Below are 15,684 nucleotides of genomic sequence, written 5' to 3' on the forward strand. Positions count from 1 at the left end.
GAAAGTGAGTTAAGGCAGCATAACTTTGAGGTTAAAGTATATATGTTTTATGTTTGAGTTTATTTCTGGTTGCTAAAAGCTTATATCTGCTGGTTGTGGTGGTGCACACCTGTAATCCCAGCACTAGAAAGGCAGAGGCAGGAGGATTTTCATTAGATTGAGGCCAGCTTGGCCTATCTAGTGAGTTCAAGGCCAGTCTGAACTAGAAAGCAATACTCTGTCTCAAAACGACAAAAACAACAATAATAACCAACAACTAAAAACCAAAACAAAAACTTATTCTAAGGAACTTTGTTGTAATATTTTCTTTAAGATAATAATTTGATGAAAATTAGAAGTTCACTGAAAGCTTAATTAAGTTTTCTTTCCTTTCTTTCTTTTTCTCTGTATGTGTTTCTTTATCCTAGGCTCAGCAGCAAAGAAACTTGGATAACATTGTCTTGCAACAGCCCAGAATAGGTAGCAAGAGAAAATCTAAGAAAGATGTGTATACGATCTTTGATACAGAGATGGAAAACACTAGCCCTAAGTCTGAACAGGATTCAGGAATTCTGGATGTCGAAGATGAGGAAGATGATGAGGAGGTAATTAATATTTGAACTGGGGAAGTGAGACCATTTTTAAGCTTAAATACAGTACATTTGAGATGTGAGTTTATTCATATAATAACTTTGTATGATCTGCCTATTCAATGACTTGAATTCAAATGAACCCTAAGTTAAAGAAACTGAAGATATGTGAAGATAATTTACATTTTGATTTTTGGAAAGAATTTGGATTTTAAATGTACTCTCACATTTTTGAAAAGATTGAAAGTTTTTGATTCTATACTGACTAGGTACTACATTAAGGGAGGGAAAAGTAGAATTTGCCTGACTTGGAGACCAAGGGTCTAAGTAACCTCTGCAGAAACTTGAACAGTTACTTGAGACCAATAAAAGATGTTCTTTTAAGGAGCGGCCAGATAAAAACAGATTCACTGCTTCTTTTTCATCCTTGTCCTCTCTTACACTGTTTTTTTCCTCGTCCCAAAAACTGTGCCCAAGAACTTGTCACTCTCTAGCTTTGTAACCTTAGGAGAATCTTCATCTGTCAAGCAAAGATAGTAGTTTGTAAACTACACAGTTATGTAGGTGTCTGTTCCATAAAAAATGGTCAACAAGGGGCCGGGGATTTAGCTTAGTGGTGCTGCACCTGCCTGGAAAGCGCAAGGTCCCGAGTTTGATCCATGGTACTTAAAAAGAAAAGTTACAAAAAATGTTCAACAAATGTTATTTTTTTGTCTCCTTTTCATTACTCTTCCTTGTTGATTTCTATCATGTGTTACTGTTGTCAGTGTGCTTATCCTTATTATTCTTCTTTGATTTAAAAAAATTGAGCCAGGCATGGTGGTGCACGGCTGTAATCCCAGCACTTGAGAGGCTGAGGCAGGAAGATTGCCTCACGTTTGAGGCCAGCCTGGGCTACATAGTGAGTTCAAGGCCAGTCTAAACTGGATAGTGAGTCTCTGTCTCAATACCCCTGCCAAAAGAAAATTTAAACTAGCATTGTTTAAATTGGGATTAAAAGCAAATATCTAAAATAATTGTTTATAACAGCAGCATTTAAGTTCAATATCTAAGGGACTTTCACGTGTAAAGTATGTTTTTTTATGTAACTCTCATTATTGAGAGGACATTTTTTCAGTTTAAGTGAATAATTTTACTTACTATTTTAATTAAAATATTTAATTAGGGCCGGGGATTTAGCTCAGTGGTTTTGCTGCCTTCTGTGCAAGCGCATGGACCCAAGTTCAATCCCCGGTACCCCCCTCCCCCTCAAAGAAAAGGATGTTTATTATGTAAATAGGTACATTAATAGTTAGCAGAGTTTGAAAGTTTCATTCTAAAGCTTATTATACTTGGATAATAAGAACTCCTAATAGCCCTTAATAGAGCCAAGAAAAGCCTTTTGAGTGTTGTTAATGGACTGCTTTAGAGTAAAAGAACCAACCTTTTGCCTGGTAATGCACAGAGTTAAAAAGGGGAAGAGGGGATTTGATTCTCTTGAATATTTTCTAGCATTTTCTCTTCTTGCCTACCATGACTGGTACATTAGGATATAGATCCATCTGGGAGACCAGACTGTCAGGTATTAGAGACATTATAGATGATCAGTTATTATAGTAGCACAATACAGCAACAATTTCAAGAAAGATCAGTGAACATTTTTCGTACCTATTGAGTATCCATCAAAAAAAATTTTTTAAATGATATATGGCATATGAAAACAAGTTAGACATAGTCTACATCCTTAGATAATATACATCCTGAAGAGATGATTAGATGATAATATCAAACAATAAAATATATACCCAAGTTTGTAAATGTCATTAAGAGCTTTCTGGATAAGAATGGTCCCAGGAGTGAAGGGTACTTTTGGTCTTTGGAGTGTGGAGTGAATTTTTGGAGTGAACACACTTTGAGTTGTGGAGCTCATTCTTTATAACTAATTCACTGAAGATCTAGGGTAAGTCCCTTTTAATGTGTGTGCCTTCTTTGCTTTGTCTTCTGAGGTCCAAAGAAGAGCAAGAAAGTGGGACTACTAAAATATGTTGGGAGTTCATCATACAGGATGTAGTATTAGAATATATTTAGAAATTAATATTTTAAAAATGACCCCATATCCCAAATCAAACAATTTGTATTAGGGATTTGCTGATTAAGCTTTACAACAAGAATTCAACACTTCACTGTCATCTAATGGCATCCTATCTTAAAAAATCCTACCTTATATTTATTTACTTCTCAGTTTGAATCTTCTTCAAGTGCACATTCTTAATCTCAAACCTCATGTAGAGAATTATTTATTTAGATGTCTCCAAACTGGTTTCTTGGCATAGTTCTTGCATGGTGTGAATAAATTCTTCAGATAAGGTCTTTCGTGACCCACTGTGACTGTTCTGACCTTCATTCTTGTCATTCTTCAACAGACCTCATTGAGAGCAGCATAGTTTTTGGTGTATTGTGACTTCTAATCTACAAGCATGGTAACTGACATAGAAACCTCTATGGCAGTGTTCTTAATCTGTTTGGGGTCATATATTACTTTGAGAGTTTGACAAAAATATATGAAGTCTTTCCCTAATAGAATGTGTGTGTTGTATATTCACTCAGAAAATAGTTCTGCATGAAATTTCAGAGATTCATGAAATTCATTTTACCTCCAGATAAACTTAACTTCTTGAACTTTAATGTGCATAGTAATCACCTGGGAATCAAATTAAAATGTAGTTCTGAGTTACCAGATTGAGGATGAGTCTGAGAGTCTGTATTTGTAATAAAGTCACAGGAGTAGAGGGTACTTTTGGTCTTTGAAGTACACTTTGAGTTGCAAAGCTATAGAGGACCTTGAATAAGCTTTATTTTTAGTACTGGAGATTGAACTCAGGACCTTATGCATGAGAGGCAGATGCGGTGCCACTGAGCTAAATCCCTGGCCCTGAAGAAGCTTTTTTAATGCATAAATAAACTCATGAATGTTTGAGTCTTGTATTGATTTTCCATTAAAATGATTTAAATTTTTTTCTGACAAAAATTGTGGTACTTGAAGAAAAAGTGATATTTGCTCTCTAAAATCTGTTGCCTGTAATAGGTTACCAGCATTTATAATGAGACCTTATGATTCAGTTTAACAAGTTTAGGTACTTTCCTATTCTCTGAAGTAAGAACATTTTACCATTCCTTGTGCTTTTAATAGGAATATACTTAGTACATTCTTTGAATTGAATGACATTTTTAGGTTATTTATTATGACCTAACCTTAATGATACTTACAGAAGATCATCAGTATGTGCAAATATATATTGCCAAAACTTCTATCAACTTCTATTTCACCTTTCAATGAACTCATAAATACCAGGTACTATAAACAAAAAATGCGTGGAAATAAAGCAGTATTGAGTAAGAAATACTTTGAAAAACCAAGCCATGATTTCTTCTTTGTTTCTTGGTTACTTCACTGCTTTGCATTTTAAAAATACTTTACTACTACTGTATTTATTGCACTCCTCATATTCTAGTTTGTATCTCTGTTAATTAGTTTATAAATAGGGAGTAGTCATCAACATTACATTCATGTCAAGAGGCATAAAATATGAGTGAAATAAATCTTGTTGGCCAAATGACTCATGTCAGGTTTAGCTCTCTAGATTGTGATGTCTATTTTGAAATAATGGAATTGCTAACTTATATACAAATGTCATGTAATAAAAAACCTTCATGGATGTCTTGATTGTGGTATTATAGTAATTCTGAGGTAATAGGCTATACTAATTTGCAAGGGCTGTGATAAAAAAATATTAACAGACCAGGAAGATTAAACAACAAATATATGTTGTCAAAATTCTGGAGGGGAAGTCTAAGATCAAGGTCCTGGCATGACTAGTTTTTCTTGCTTCTTGCTGCTAGTCCTCATGTCTTAAAGATCACTGCCTTCTAGCTGTGTTTTCACACAGCTTTTCTTTTTGTGCATATGTAAAGGCTGTAATCCCAGCCTTTAGGAGCTTGAGGTAGGAGAGTCACAAGTTTGTTGTCACCCTGGGATACATAGCAAGTTCAAGTCCAGCCTGGACTATGAAGCAAGATCTTGTCTTTAAAAAAAAATGTCATCCAAATTCATTTGAAAATCTGGATTTCCAACTTGATTTCTTTTTTTTTCTTCTTTTTTATTTTTTGGTACCGGGGATCCACCTTGGGTCCTTGTGCTTTTGAGGCAGGCGGCAGAACCACTGAGCTAAATCCCCTGCCCCCAACTTAATTTCTTAATCTCTTAGTTTTAGTATTGGACTGCCCTTGAATAGCAAGCTTGCCACCAAAGATACGGTCTTCTCAGTAAGCCACAAATCCCTGCTATTTCTACATACTGGCAGTGTGCAGTAGAACACTGATGTGTAGAGTTTTTTTCCCAGCACCTTCACACTGAGCTGCATCACCAGCTTTTTTTATTTTTTATTTTGAGACAGGGTCTTGATCAGTTACCCATGTTGGGCACGAACTTGAGATCCTCTTACCTCAGCCTCCCAGAGTGCTGGGATTACAAATGTGCACTGTGATTCTGGCTAGAGAACACAGTAATTTGTAAAAATGAATAATAGTCCTAGATATTTCATATACAAAGTATATCAGTTACAAGAATACAGCTTAAAATGCTGGTCTACTTCACTTATTCCTGATACTCATTAAGCTCTGTAGGCTTTTAGTGTTTCACTTCTTTTCTTAATAAAAATTGGCCTATTATCAAACTTACAGAATTTTTCACTAGAAAATTGAATTTTACCACATGTAAAATGCGTTAAAACTTCATTCAATAAAAAATCAGACAAACCTGAGAATATTTTTCCAGATAGCTGGAGATGTGGCCTCAGGGTAATTTTCTGAAAGCAGGATTATTAAGTCAAGGGAGAAATACTTGTATAATTTTAATAGATAGTCTAATTTCCTTCTATATATTATTTTCTCCAACCCATTCCTACCCCCACAATGTATGAAGTGCTTTATTTCCTTATTCTTTAATAGGGTATTTTTTGAGCTTTTAAATTTTTGTCAGTCTCATAGAGGAGAAATGGTGTCTTTGTATAGTTTTAGTTTGCATTTCTTTTTTTTTTTGGCACCTGGGACCGAACTTGGGACCTTTTGCTTGGAAGGCAGGCAGTGGAACCACTGAGCTAAATGCCCGGGCTTTAGTTTGGATCTTTGCTACTGTTGGTAAAGTTGAGTTATAAGTCTGAGGGATGTGTGTGTGTGTGTGTGTGTATGTGTGTGTGTGTGTGTGTGTGTATATATATATATACATATATATATTGGGGGAGGTCAGCTATCTGCTTTGCTCATGTTTCTAATGATTTTATTTCCTTCTAATTATTCAGTTTATATAAATACTATTACTATTAGGGATATTACTTTTAACCAGTAATATATTTTTTCTACCTACTTTTGCTCACCTTAATTTTTCCTCCTCTCAGAATATATATATATATATATATATATAAAATATATGCATTATATATGTGTGTGTGTGCACATGCTAGGCACATGCTAGGCAAGTGCTCTGTCACTAGAGTACATCCCCAGCCCTTATATTTCATATCATATTTATTGCTAAATTGCCCTGTCTTTTGGTCTCACAACTTAGAGTGACTTAGCGTATAGTGGGTCCTGGTTAAAGAAAAACCAATTTATTTTCTGTCACTGGTGTTCAGCTTTAAGCAGAAAATTCCAGAGGGACTATCCTTTGCATTTGGTCATAGATTGTTTCTTTTGGTACTGGGGATTGAACTCAGGACCTTGCACTTGTGAGACAGGCCACAGCACCACTGAGCTAATCCCCGATCCTAAATTTTTTTTTTTTTTGTATTGTTTGAATAAGCAGAACCAGTGATTTTTCCCAGTTTTCTTGTGCTTATTGCAAACACTTGAGTAAATTAAGTGGTAATTTCTTTAGAGATTTCTCAGCAAGGATCCTAATAATGTGTGAGGAGCGCTATAGAAAATTCTGTACTTTTTAGGATAGAGCTCTGGTGAATGTGTCTTTATATGTTGCAAGGCTTAGAAAATCTTTATGCTTTTCCTAATTCTAGTTTCTTAGTATCACAGGGCTTCTAGTTTGTTGATATGTCTGTGGTATTTAGCCTAGCTCCATGAAAGCTTATATCCAAATGAATTCTAGCTTTCTTTTCTCTAAATTTTTGGAAGCAAAAGTAGTTCAGAAAATCACCCTGGTGAAAAATGTTTGCCAGGTATTTCCTGGCTTTTAGACATAATATGGGCAGTCACAACTGATCTTATGAATGCAAAGGCTATGTCTCTTCAGCTAATCATTTGTTGTTTGCTTCTTACAGAAAAATGCCTGGTACATTTTAATGACTTGAGGTTCAACTAATATTTAAAATGAACATCAAGTCCTTGCATTCATTTACCAACATTGAGAAACTGTTTTGTGTAAAGTGGTAATCAGAAGTGTTTTTAAGGAGGAAGATGGCTTGGATAATTACTGAGAAACATATCTAAATTTCTTGCAAACTTGTATCATATTCCTTTTGGATGATCCATCTACTTTGAAAGGTTTTTTAAGAGAAAAATAAATGGGTTGTGTGTAAGAGGGAGAGCAGAAGAGTGAGAGGGAGCATTTATGTCTGTACCTTGTGCCTCAAAAGTGTGAACAACAGGGCTAGAGTGCAGTAATGCATTTCTGTTTTCATGCACTGTCTTTCTCAGTAGCATAGGCAAATCTCTCATGGTACATTTACTACTCTCCTTGAGTGGAGGGAGTCACGCTATGCCTACTTAGCTTTAAGCAGGTACATTTATCAGGTTATTACTTGCAGATAGTCCCATCTTGTCCCCCTACCCCTTTACCTTCCTTCTCTAGCAAGTCTTTTAAAATAGTCGGTAGAAATAGCTGCAGACACTGATCCTTTTGAGGGGGAGAGGAGAGCTATAAAAACATTAAATGGATATATCTGTTAAAACTTGAGTGACAGCTTTTATTTTAAAATCAAAATCTCCTTTTTTACTTTAATGTTTGAAAACATTTTCCTATGCTGTATTTATCTTTCCATTTTCAGAGACTTCCTTTTTCCAGAACTAAGACATATTAGGGTATAAGAAAATGATTCCATAAAAGTTAGATTCTGGTTGTTTTTTTTTATTTGTGTAAGAATTTTCACAATCAGAAATGTTCATATTTCTTTTCTTCCTGATCACCTAATACTCCCATGCCTACTTTGAATCTTTCTGTCTTCTTCAATAAATATTGTTTCCAGAAGCTCATAAGATCATTTGGTAGAATTTCTTTTATTAATCCTATTTATAAATATACTTTTCTTACTTTGTATCTTATTGTCTCCACACAACTTTTGGTCATCTAAATAGTAACTTTATGTGAAAGCTGGTGTATTTATATTATATAAATGCTACTTAACAAATTCTCCACAGACAACAATTTGGTGCTTTAACTGAAGTTGTTAATATTTATCATACAGATATAACAGTCATTATAGTGAAGCAGATTATCATATTATTGGTTTTTAGTGAATATACATGATCTATAATGAGTATGTGAATGTGAAATTGTAAAAAAATATAGCATTTTTCTCCATGATATATACTCCTGGATACTGTAATTCAGTCATCTCAAACTTCTTTTAATAACTTATTATTTGTTTATTTAAAAATACACATGTTCACTTAATTGGTATGATATAACATGCTCTGAGGCACAGGTCTTAGGTGTAGAATCTAAAATCTTACTCTTTGATCCTCCTGAAAATACAGAGCTTTGAGCTGGCAAGAGGCACCAATGCTCTTCATTCAGAAACCATAAAGGGAATTAGGCAGCTGCTGTCCTTGGTGATGAAATTATTTCATGTGTTCTCTTAGAAGGAAAACAACTAGTTAAAAAAGCAGAATTATCTCGAATGTACTGTTTATGGTGATTGTTGGTATATTCATAGGTCTATTTGAACTAGAAAAATACAGACTCCAGTATCTTAATGTCTTGAGTTCCTGACTAACTGGCAGAGGAAATGTTTAACTATTTTAATCATGCTTCTGTCTCTCAAAAGAAAGAGCTCTTATGAGAGGAAATGACAATGTCCTACCACAAAGTTATCTCTTATCAGCTATAGTCTCAGTCGATAATGATTTGTCAAATTTGGACATGTGTAAAATGCGAAGGCTGTGTTATTTACTTTGGAAAGGAAAAATTAGATGAAGCTGATAAAGAAGGAGTCATGGCTTTTGTTAGGAGACAGAAACCATTAGAGACAGTCATTGTTAGCTTAGGAAAGTGTCCTTGGACTTCTCCTTGTTGAAACCTAAACCTGCATTCTTTGCAACTTGAGGGGAGAGAGAGGGGCAAAGGAGGGGAAGAAGGATGAAGACAGCTTGGACAGAAAGTTAATGTTTTAAATAGAGAGCAAAATATGGGCCTTTAAACTGACCTATTGCTGTGGTTATGAGTCAGGAAAAACTGCCTTTTGTTCTAGTATTCTTTCCTGCTTCCATTTACTTAGATTTTGGAAAATTCGTTTTTACTCTTGCAGTCATGTTGCATTCCATCACGTACCAAGTGTGTTGCTCTTCTGTTTTTTGCCTTTCCGTAGATGTAAGTGATTCTTTTTCATTAGTGGAAGCAGAGAAAACATCTAGCTCAAAGCAACATGAGTCAGTGCATACTTTACATACCTTTATCCTCACAGTACTCTTCTTGGTTCCTCACAGCGTTCATTCCTAGTGTTTCTCACAGAGGGGAGCATGTAGGAAAAATGATTTCTAAATATTAGGCTGTTTGGGGAATAGGGGTAAAGACTGTGAGCTGAAGCCCCATTTTGCTCCTTCAGTGTTTCCCTGGATCTCTGTACTATTTCCAAATCAGGCAGTCATGTACTTGGAGAACAAACTAGATGATGGTTTTAGAGGCTAAGAAATAGAACCAACACTTACAGGTCAAAACAGTTTAAAGAGTTTGAAGCTGATACAGTGTTGTCAAACAGCCTCACCAAAAATAAGTTTGATTGTAAATATTTGTTGGTTATGACAAAAGACCTTTGTTACCCCTCTACATATATCTTTCTCTTTTTAAAGTTTTCACAGATAAACCACTCCCGGCCCATTATTAACCAAATATCTTTCTTTGTTAAGGACCTTGTTAGCTTATTTGTCACAGATTTCTAGGGAAATGTCCCTTAGTATGGATGATCATTCTATAAGGATGGGTCTACAATGGGAAAGGGCCAAGGCTGTCAGGAATGGTTTTAAGTAGTTTTCCTTTTGAGTGAAACCATGTCTCTGAGACAAAGTAAAACAAAATAAACCACATGAAGAGGAACATATAAAACAAAGTTACAATTAAATTTGCTAATCAAAATTAGGCAAAAAATTTCTTTGACTTTTTATAAATATATTCTTATATTGTAGCTTTATAAAAGCTAATTCTATATAAAAGAAAAAAACTTTGTTTCCTATATAGATCAAACTTTTAAAATTACATATTTTCCTCTTATCTTTTTTCATATGCATATGTAGTTACATGTTGTTTACTATCTGGAATATAATTTTTAAATGTGTTTTTATTGTTTGTCTTTGAAGATTGTGTTTTGCTTAGTTGTAGCCTCTGGTTTTTTGGCAAGTTAAAAGAAATTTCCTGGTTTTTTTGGCAAGATAAAACAGGCTGTGGTTTTTTTTGCAAGATAAATTTCCTTCAAATTTCCACTTTGCAATAAAAGAAGGGGCTTTAATGTTGTGGTCATTTCAAATAAGATTACCTAAATGATTACTTATTGACTTTTAAAATACAGTTATTCTTGGGCCATGGTATAGGATTTTTAGCAATCTTTAGATTCCCATAAAGGTTTGTTTTGCTCTCTTGCAGAGTGTATAGCATGATAAAGTACTTAAATATAGAACTTTAATCTTTGCCTTCATGGGTGTGAAGCAGATGAGCAGAATAGTCAATAAATTTGAACCAGTAATTATAGAGATGTATTGGTTTTCAAGGAAAAAGGAAGGAAGTGTTGTGCAGTTGAAAATGAGTAGGTTTCATTAAGAAAAGCTTCTTGATTAGAGAAGGTATGCCCCAAAGAAGACAGGAGGTTTACTTTGTGAAATAAAGGAAACTGACTGACCTTGAAATCATGAATCAGCCTAACTCAATTTAGATGTGCCTGCTGCTTATATTCTGATAAATCATACAGCCACTGGTATTATAGTAAAGACTTCTGCTAGGTCTTTATTTTGTTCATTTCTTTATGTATATTTCTTTTTTCTTTTCATTTTCTGGTTCATGTTGTTTTGTTCAGCATTTATTCTCAGTGTCACCTTTTATTTTTGTTGACTACCTGAACTTCAACCATTAGCTTCCTTTTTCAGTTGAGGAAATGTAAGCCAAAGTACATTGTGTCTTACTCATTGTCAGGTCACATAACAAATTAGTTTAGCACTGCAACTTGATTCCACTTATCTGCCTGGTGATTTTTCTTTTACTTTCTCTTTATGCCTAAGTTTAATCAGTATCCATTATTTACATTAAAATCTCTGGTGTTAATTCTAGGTTTGGCTTTTCTATTCATTAGTTTAGTTTTTATGTGAAGTCTCCCTCCTTTCCAATGTACTTCCGTATTTTGATTGCATGGTCACTTAATATTCACTAATTCTTATGCCCTTCAGAAGTTGGCTGGCAGACCTCTTAATTCATCTTGAGCAGCAAGTTTTATTTTTGGCCACTGAAACATAGTTTTTTTTTTTTTCCATTTAGTTTATTGGTACATTTTAGGTATATAATACAGTTACATTCATCATTGGGATCTTGTACCTTTATAAGAGTATCTTGGTTCTTATTTTTTCCCCATTCCCCTGCCTTCCCTTCACCCCCTCCACCCTTCCCTATTTACAAAGACTTTGTTTCCATTTTTGAAACTTAGTTTTTTTAATGTAACCACCATATATGTTAGAGAAAAAAAATAATTCTTTGTATTTTCCCTTTAATAGCCCATGGTCCAAGATATATCTCTATAGGTAGATGCAGGACCAATGCCATTTGTTTATGTTCTTTGCTCTCTATTATTGTGGGCTTATACCAGCCATGGAATATATCTTCACAGCTTATTACTTGCATGACTATAATAACAGAACTAGGTTTTGGGGTTCATGGTGGCTTTTTGTTTGTTTTGTATTTCCCACTTAAAGCTAGACCTGGCCTTAAGGAAGAACATGTTTACAGTAAAAATGAATGCTGTGGTTTTTATTGGCTTTTAAAAATTTTTTTGTGTGATAATTGTGTGTTTGCAGGTACCTGGAGCCCAAGATTTGGTGGATTTCTCTCCTGTTTATCGATGTCTACACATATATTCTGTCCTGGTGAGTCTTTATTTGGTTCTGCCTAATAATTTTGGTAGTTTCTCTATTACTAAGTATGAAAAATGAGAAAATAGTGTTAAGTAGTTTGATTACATTCTGTCCTTGGTTCTTGAAACTTTTGTTCTTGTTTGCCATGTAATATGTTATAGATAGTACATTTCTATCAGTCAACCACTGATTATTAGATTATTAGGAATAGTTACATATACATACAGATTTGTTTCAAATTTGATAATAATTTTAAATTTAATAATATAGTTAAACTATGGTAGCCTACCTTTACATGCTTTTGAAAACTTTTTACAGTTTTATATCTGATAAAAATTATTCTTTTTGTTCTGTAAAACTCATTGAAAAGACTTCTCTGAGGGGAAAATATTAAAAGTATTAATAACATTCTAAGAAATGACCCTTTCTGCATCTTGAGAATGTGTCTACATGCAGACACGCAGATAAACACAAAGTGAATTTAAAAAAATTAAACTATAGCATCAACAAAGACAAATTGATGAGAGAAGCCCATTCTTGATATTGTATGTAGCAAAATTCAGTGAAACTTGTATCAAGTTGTTTTTAATAGGTTTAATATACCTTATTGCCAAATTTGTTTTTTTCCTCCATATATTTAACATAGTGTCACTCAGTCTTTACTCTAGAATTCTAGGACACTGTCTATGAACTTTTAATTGCCTGAAGTATTTTTTGATAGTCTCCATTAGTTTAAGAAAGACCTCTTTCTTTCTTCTTTCTTCCCTTTCCTGTTGTTTATTTTTATCTCTCCATGTCCCACTCTTCTCTTTTCTCTCCTTTCTGTGTTTCTCTTTCTCCATCTATTACTGTTTATATGAAGATGAAACCAGGTGAAGACTGAATTATAAAAGATGTTTAAAATAAATACACAATTGTTTTCAGACTCACTTATAGAGTTAGATAAATCATGTATATGTTAAGTTGTGACACACTATTATCATTTTATATAACGCTCTTACATCTTATTTTATTGAGGTTTTATCATTAATTCTTAGCTATAAGCTCACCTGTCTCTTCTCTAAGTATGCTAACCCTAATGTTCAATATGTGTCATGTATGTATATGTAGCTTGGAAAAAATGTATGATTTTGTATATGTGTTTTTAATTTATTCAAATGGTGTTGTGCTGTGGATCTTATTTATTGTTCAGCATTTACTTCATTTTATTTTATTTTATTTTTACTTTTTGCAGTACTAGGGATTAAACCCAAGATCTTTTTATTGAGCTACAGTCCCAGTCCTTTTTATTTTTTATTTTGAGATGGGTCTTGTTAAGTTGCTAAGTTGCTTCAATCACCAGTGCTGCAAAAAAAAAAGAAAAAACAAGGAAAAAAACTTGCTAAGTTGCCCAGGATGGGTTCAAATTTTCAATCTTCCATCCTTATCCTCCCAGAGTGCTTGAATTACAGGCGTATGCTACTACTTTCAGATAGGGTTATTTTAAATATCTATCCTCATTTCCTCCCACTTGGGTGTGATAGTTAATTATTGGTTTGTATTTGCTACGATTTATTAAATTGTATCTAGCGAAAAATAATAAGCCCTTGTGAACTTCTGTGAATTTATATGTTTTCTGTGCTGAAGAGTGGAATTGTTGGATCATAATTTATAATAATGTTTAATTAATTTCTAACTTCTCATAGCCAGATGAATATTGAATGAAATCTCCTTGTCTAAATTTTTATTTCTCTGACTTATGGTAAGAATTGTGTTTTTCCTTATGGATTTTCTAATCATTTGATACCTACTTTTTAACCTTTAATGTTTGTATTGAGCTTATCTTTATTTTTGTTGGAAAAAATCTTCAAAATTCGTTATGTATTGTTGATGTTGACAGTTTAGAATTTGGTGACACCATGGAAAAATAGACACTACAGCAGCCTTTCATGAAACTGAAATTCTTAATTTTTATGTAATCAAGTTCATCATTTTTAACCTTCAAGTTCATATTTCTTGAGTTATGATTAAAAGTTCCTTTCTGTCACATGGTCACAGGGTTGTCTCTTTGTACTTTCTTCCATATTTTACCACTCAAATTCTCCTGACTCAAATCTTACTATTCATGTACATTTTTAATAAACACTCAATTTCTCTTCTGCATGAAATGGATTTGGAGATTAAAGATGTATGACTAAGTTAAGGACTTATGCTTTAAAATGATTACAGTATACCAGGAGAGGTTATATTTTTTGAATGACCATGACAGCCCTATATCTCATCACTGTGTGTATGCTATTTTATAACTTTATTATGATTTTGATATAAAAACATAACAAATTTGTCCCTACTGAGAATTTTGATAGTGATCCCTAAGAGTATTGATGTAATTTAATTGTACATTTACTAGCAGCTTTCTCATATATGAAATGGGATAATAATGACCTACTTAGTGTAATTATAGGTATTGAATGAATAATGCCTAACTCAGTTTTTGCAAATAATTGGCATTTAATAAATGGTTGCTGTCTGCAGAGAGTTATGTTACCTCTGATGGTTAGATACAGTATTGGTATTTTTAAAATTATATAGTATGAAGTAGCGACATATACATAGGAGTTCTAGTCTGTGTAATCAACATACAAATTTTACATTTAAAAAACCTACACATTCTTAATTGTACAATGACTATATATAACACACATGTATTCTCAAATATTGCAGAAGCTAAGATATATGGGTAATTCTTTAGAAATGATAAAACTGTAGAAAAAGAGAATGACCTTAAACTTTCCATTAAAAAATTCTATACATTAGTGTTCTATAATATTGAAATATTTGTTATTCATAATGTTTCTATAATAATTTGTAAGGCATTATTTATTGGACAGAAATGAGTCTCTTCCCCCATTCACAGTGTTTCATAGTTTTTTTTTGGTTTTTTTGGTACCGGCGATTGAACTCGGGTCCTTGTGCTTGCGCAGCAGGCAGCGAAACCACTGAGCTAAATCCCCGGCCCATTTCATAGTTTTTAAAATGTATAGTTAATACTAAGAACTCAGCTCTTTTTTTGGAGGGGGATGCAATGTATGTTTATAATTTAGACATTGCTTTTCCGGACTTATAGGAATTTTGAATAAAACTCACTTATTTTGCTAAAGGAAGAGCCACAATATATGATATATGAAAATATATGTATTGACTTCACAGCATTTTGAAGACTTTTTTTACTTGTTTCTCCATTCCCAAGTCACTAATTTGTATTCTATGGTAAAGGATAGCTGTTCCTAATATTAACAAGAAAGATATTGAAAATAATTACTTAATATAAATAAAAAGTTTTTCTTATTTTCTAATATAGTTAGTAATAAAACTAGAAAAAAACTTTTCTAAGAAAACAGGATTTGAGTTGAGCATGATAGCTAGGAGGCTGAGGTAGAAGAATCAGAAGTTCCAAGTCCAGCGAGGCAATTTAGTAACTTAGCAAGCATTGTTTCAAAATAAAAAAAAAAAAAAAAGGGATGGGGGTGTAGCTCAGTAAGAAGGCCCTGGTCTTGATCCTTAGTCTTCAAAAGAAATAAAAGAATAAAAAGGAAAAGAGGATTTGAGAATAGAGAAATGGGGAAGAAAATAAACCATATCTCTCTCATTCCTTTCTATTCCAATACTTGTCTGTATTTCTACACTCTTAATTTTCTCATCCATTCACTATGTACTTATCTTGTCCTGAAACTGTTTGTTATCAGGCAGACCTCCTGACTTTTACTTTGTTGATGATTTCCACCTTTTAACTCTTGATCCTCTTGTCTTCTTTTATGATATG

The 15,684-nt window shown here is 33.5% G+C and overlaps 1 protein-coding gene across 11 annotated transcripts in view; it reads left to right on the forward strand.

The window, feature by feature from the left end:
* The window catches only part of Exoc6b (exocyst complex component 6B), a 721,832-nt gene that overhangs the window by 285,027 nt on the left and 421,121 nt on the right, over positions 1-15,684 (forward strand). For 10 of the 11 annotated variants that reach the window (XR_015452923.1, XM_087215909.1, XM_004849871.3 and 7 more), the window contains 2 exons: positions 408-584; positions 11,826-11,894. Coding sequence is in view for 10 of the 11 variants with exons in the window: in XM_087215909.1 (XP_087072035.1) it covers positions 408-584; positions 11,826-11,894 (246 nt within the window). In the remaining variant the exon portion in view is untranslated. The remainder of the gene's footprint in view (positions 1-407; positions 585-11,825; positions 11,895-15,684) is intronic. The other variant, XM_087215910.1, reaches the window with a different exon arrangement.

The sequence above is a fragment of the Heterocephalus glaber genome, unplaced genomic scaffold (genome assembly GCF_053883595.1).
Source record: "Heterocephalus glaber isolate CG9 unplaced genomic scaffold, H.glaber_assembly_v1.0 deba00001456, whole genome shotgun sequence".
Classification (NCBI taxonomy): domain Eukaryota; kingdom Metazoa; phylum Chordata; class Mammalia; order Rodentia; family Bathyergidae; genus Heterocephalus; species Heterocephalus glaber.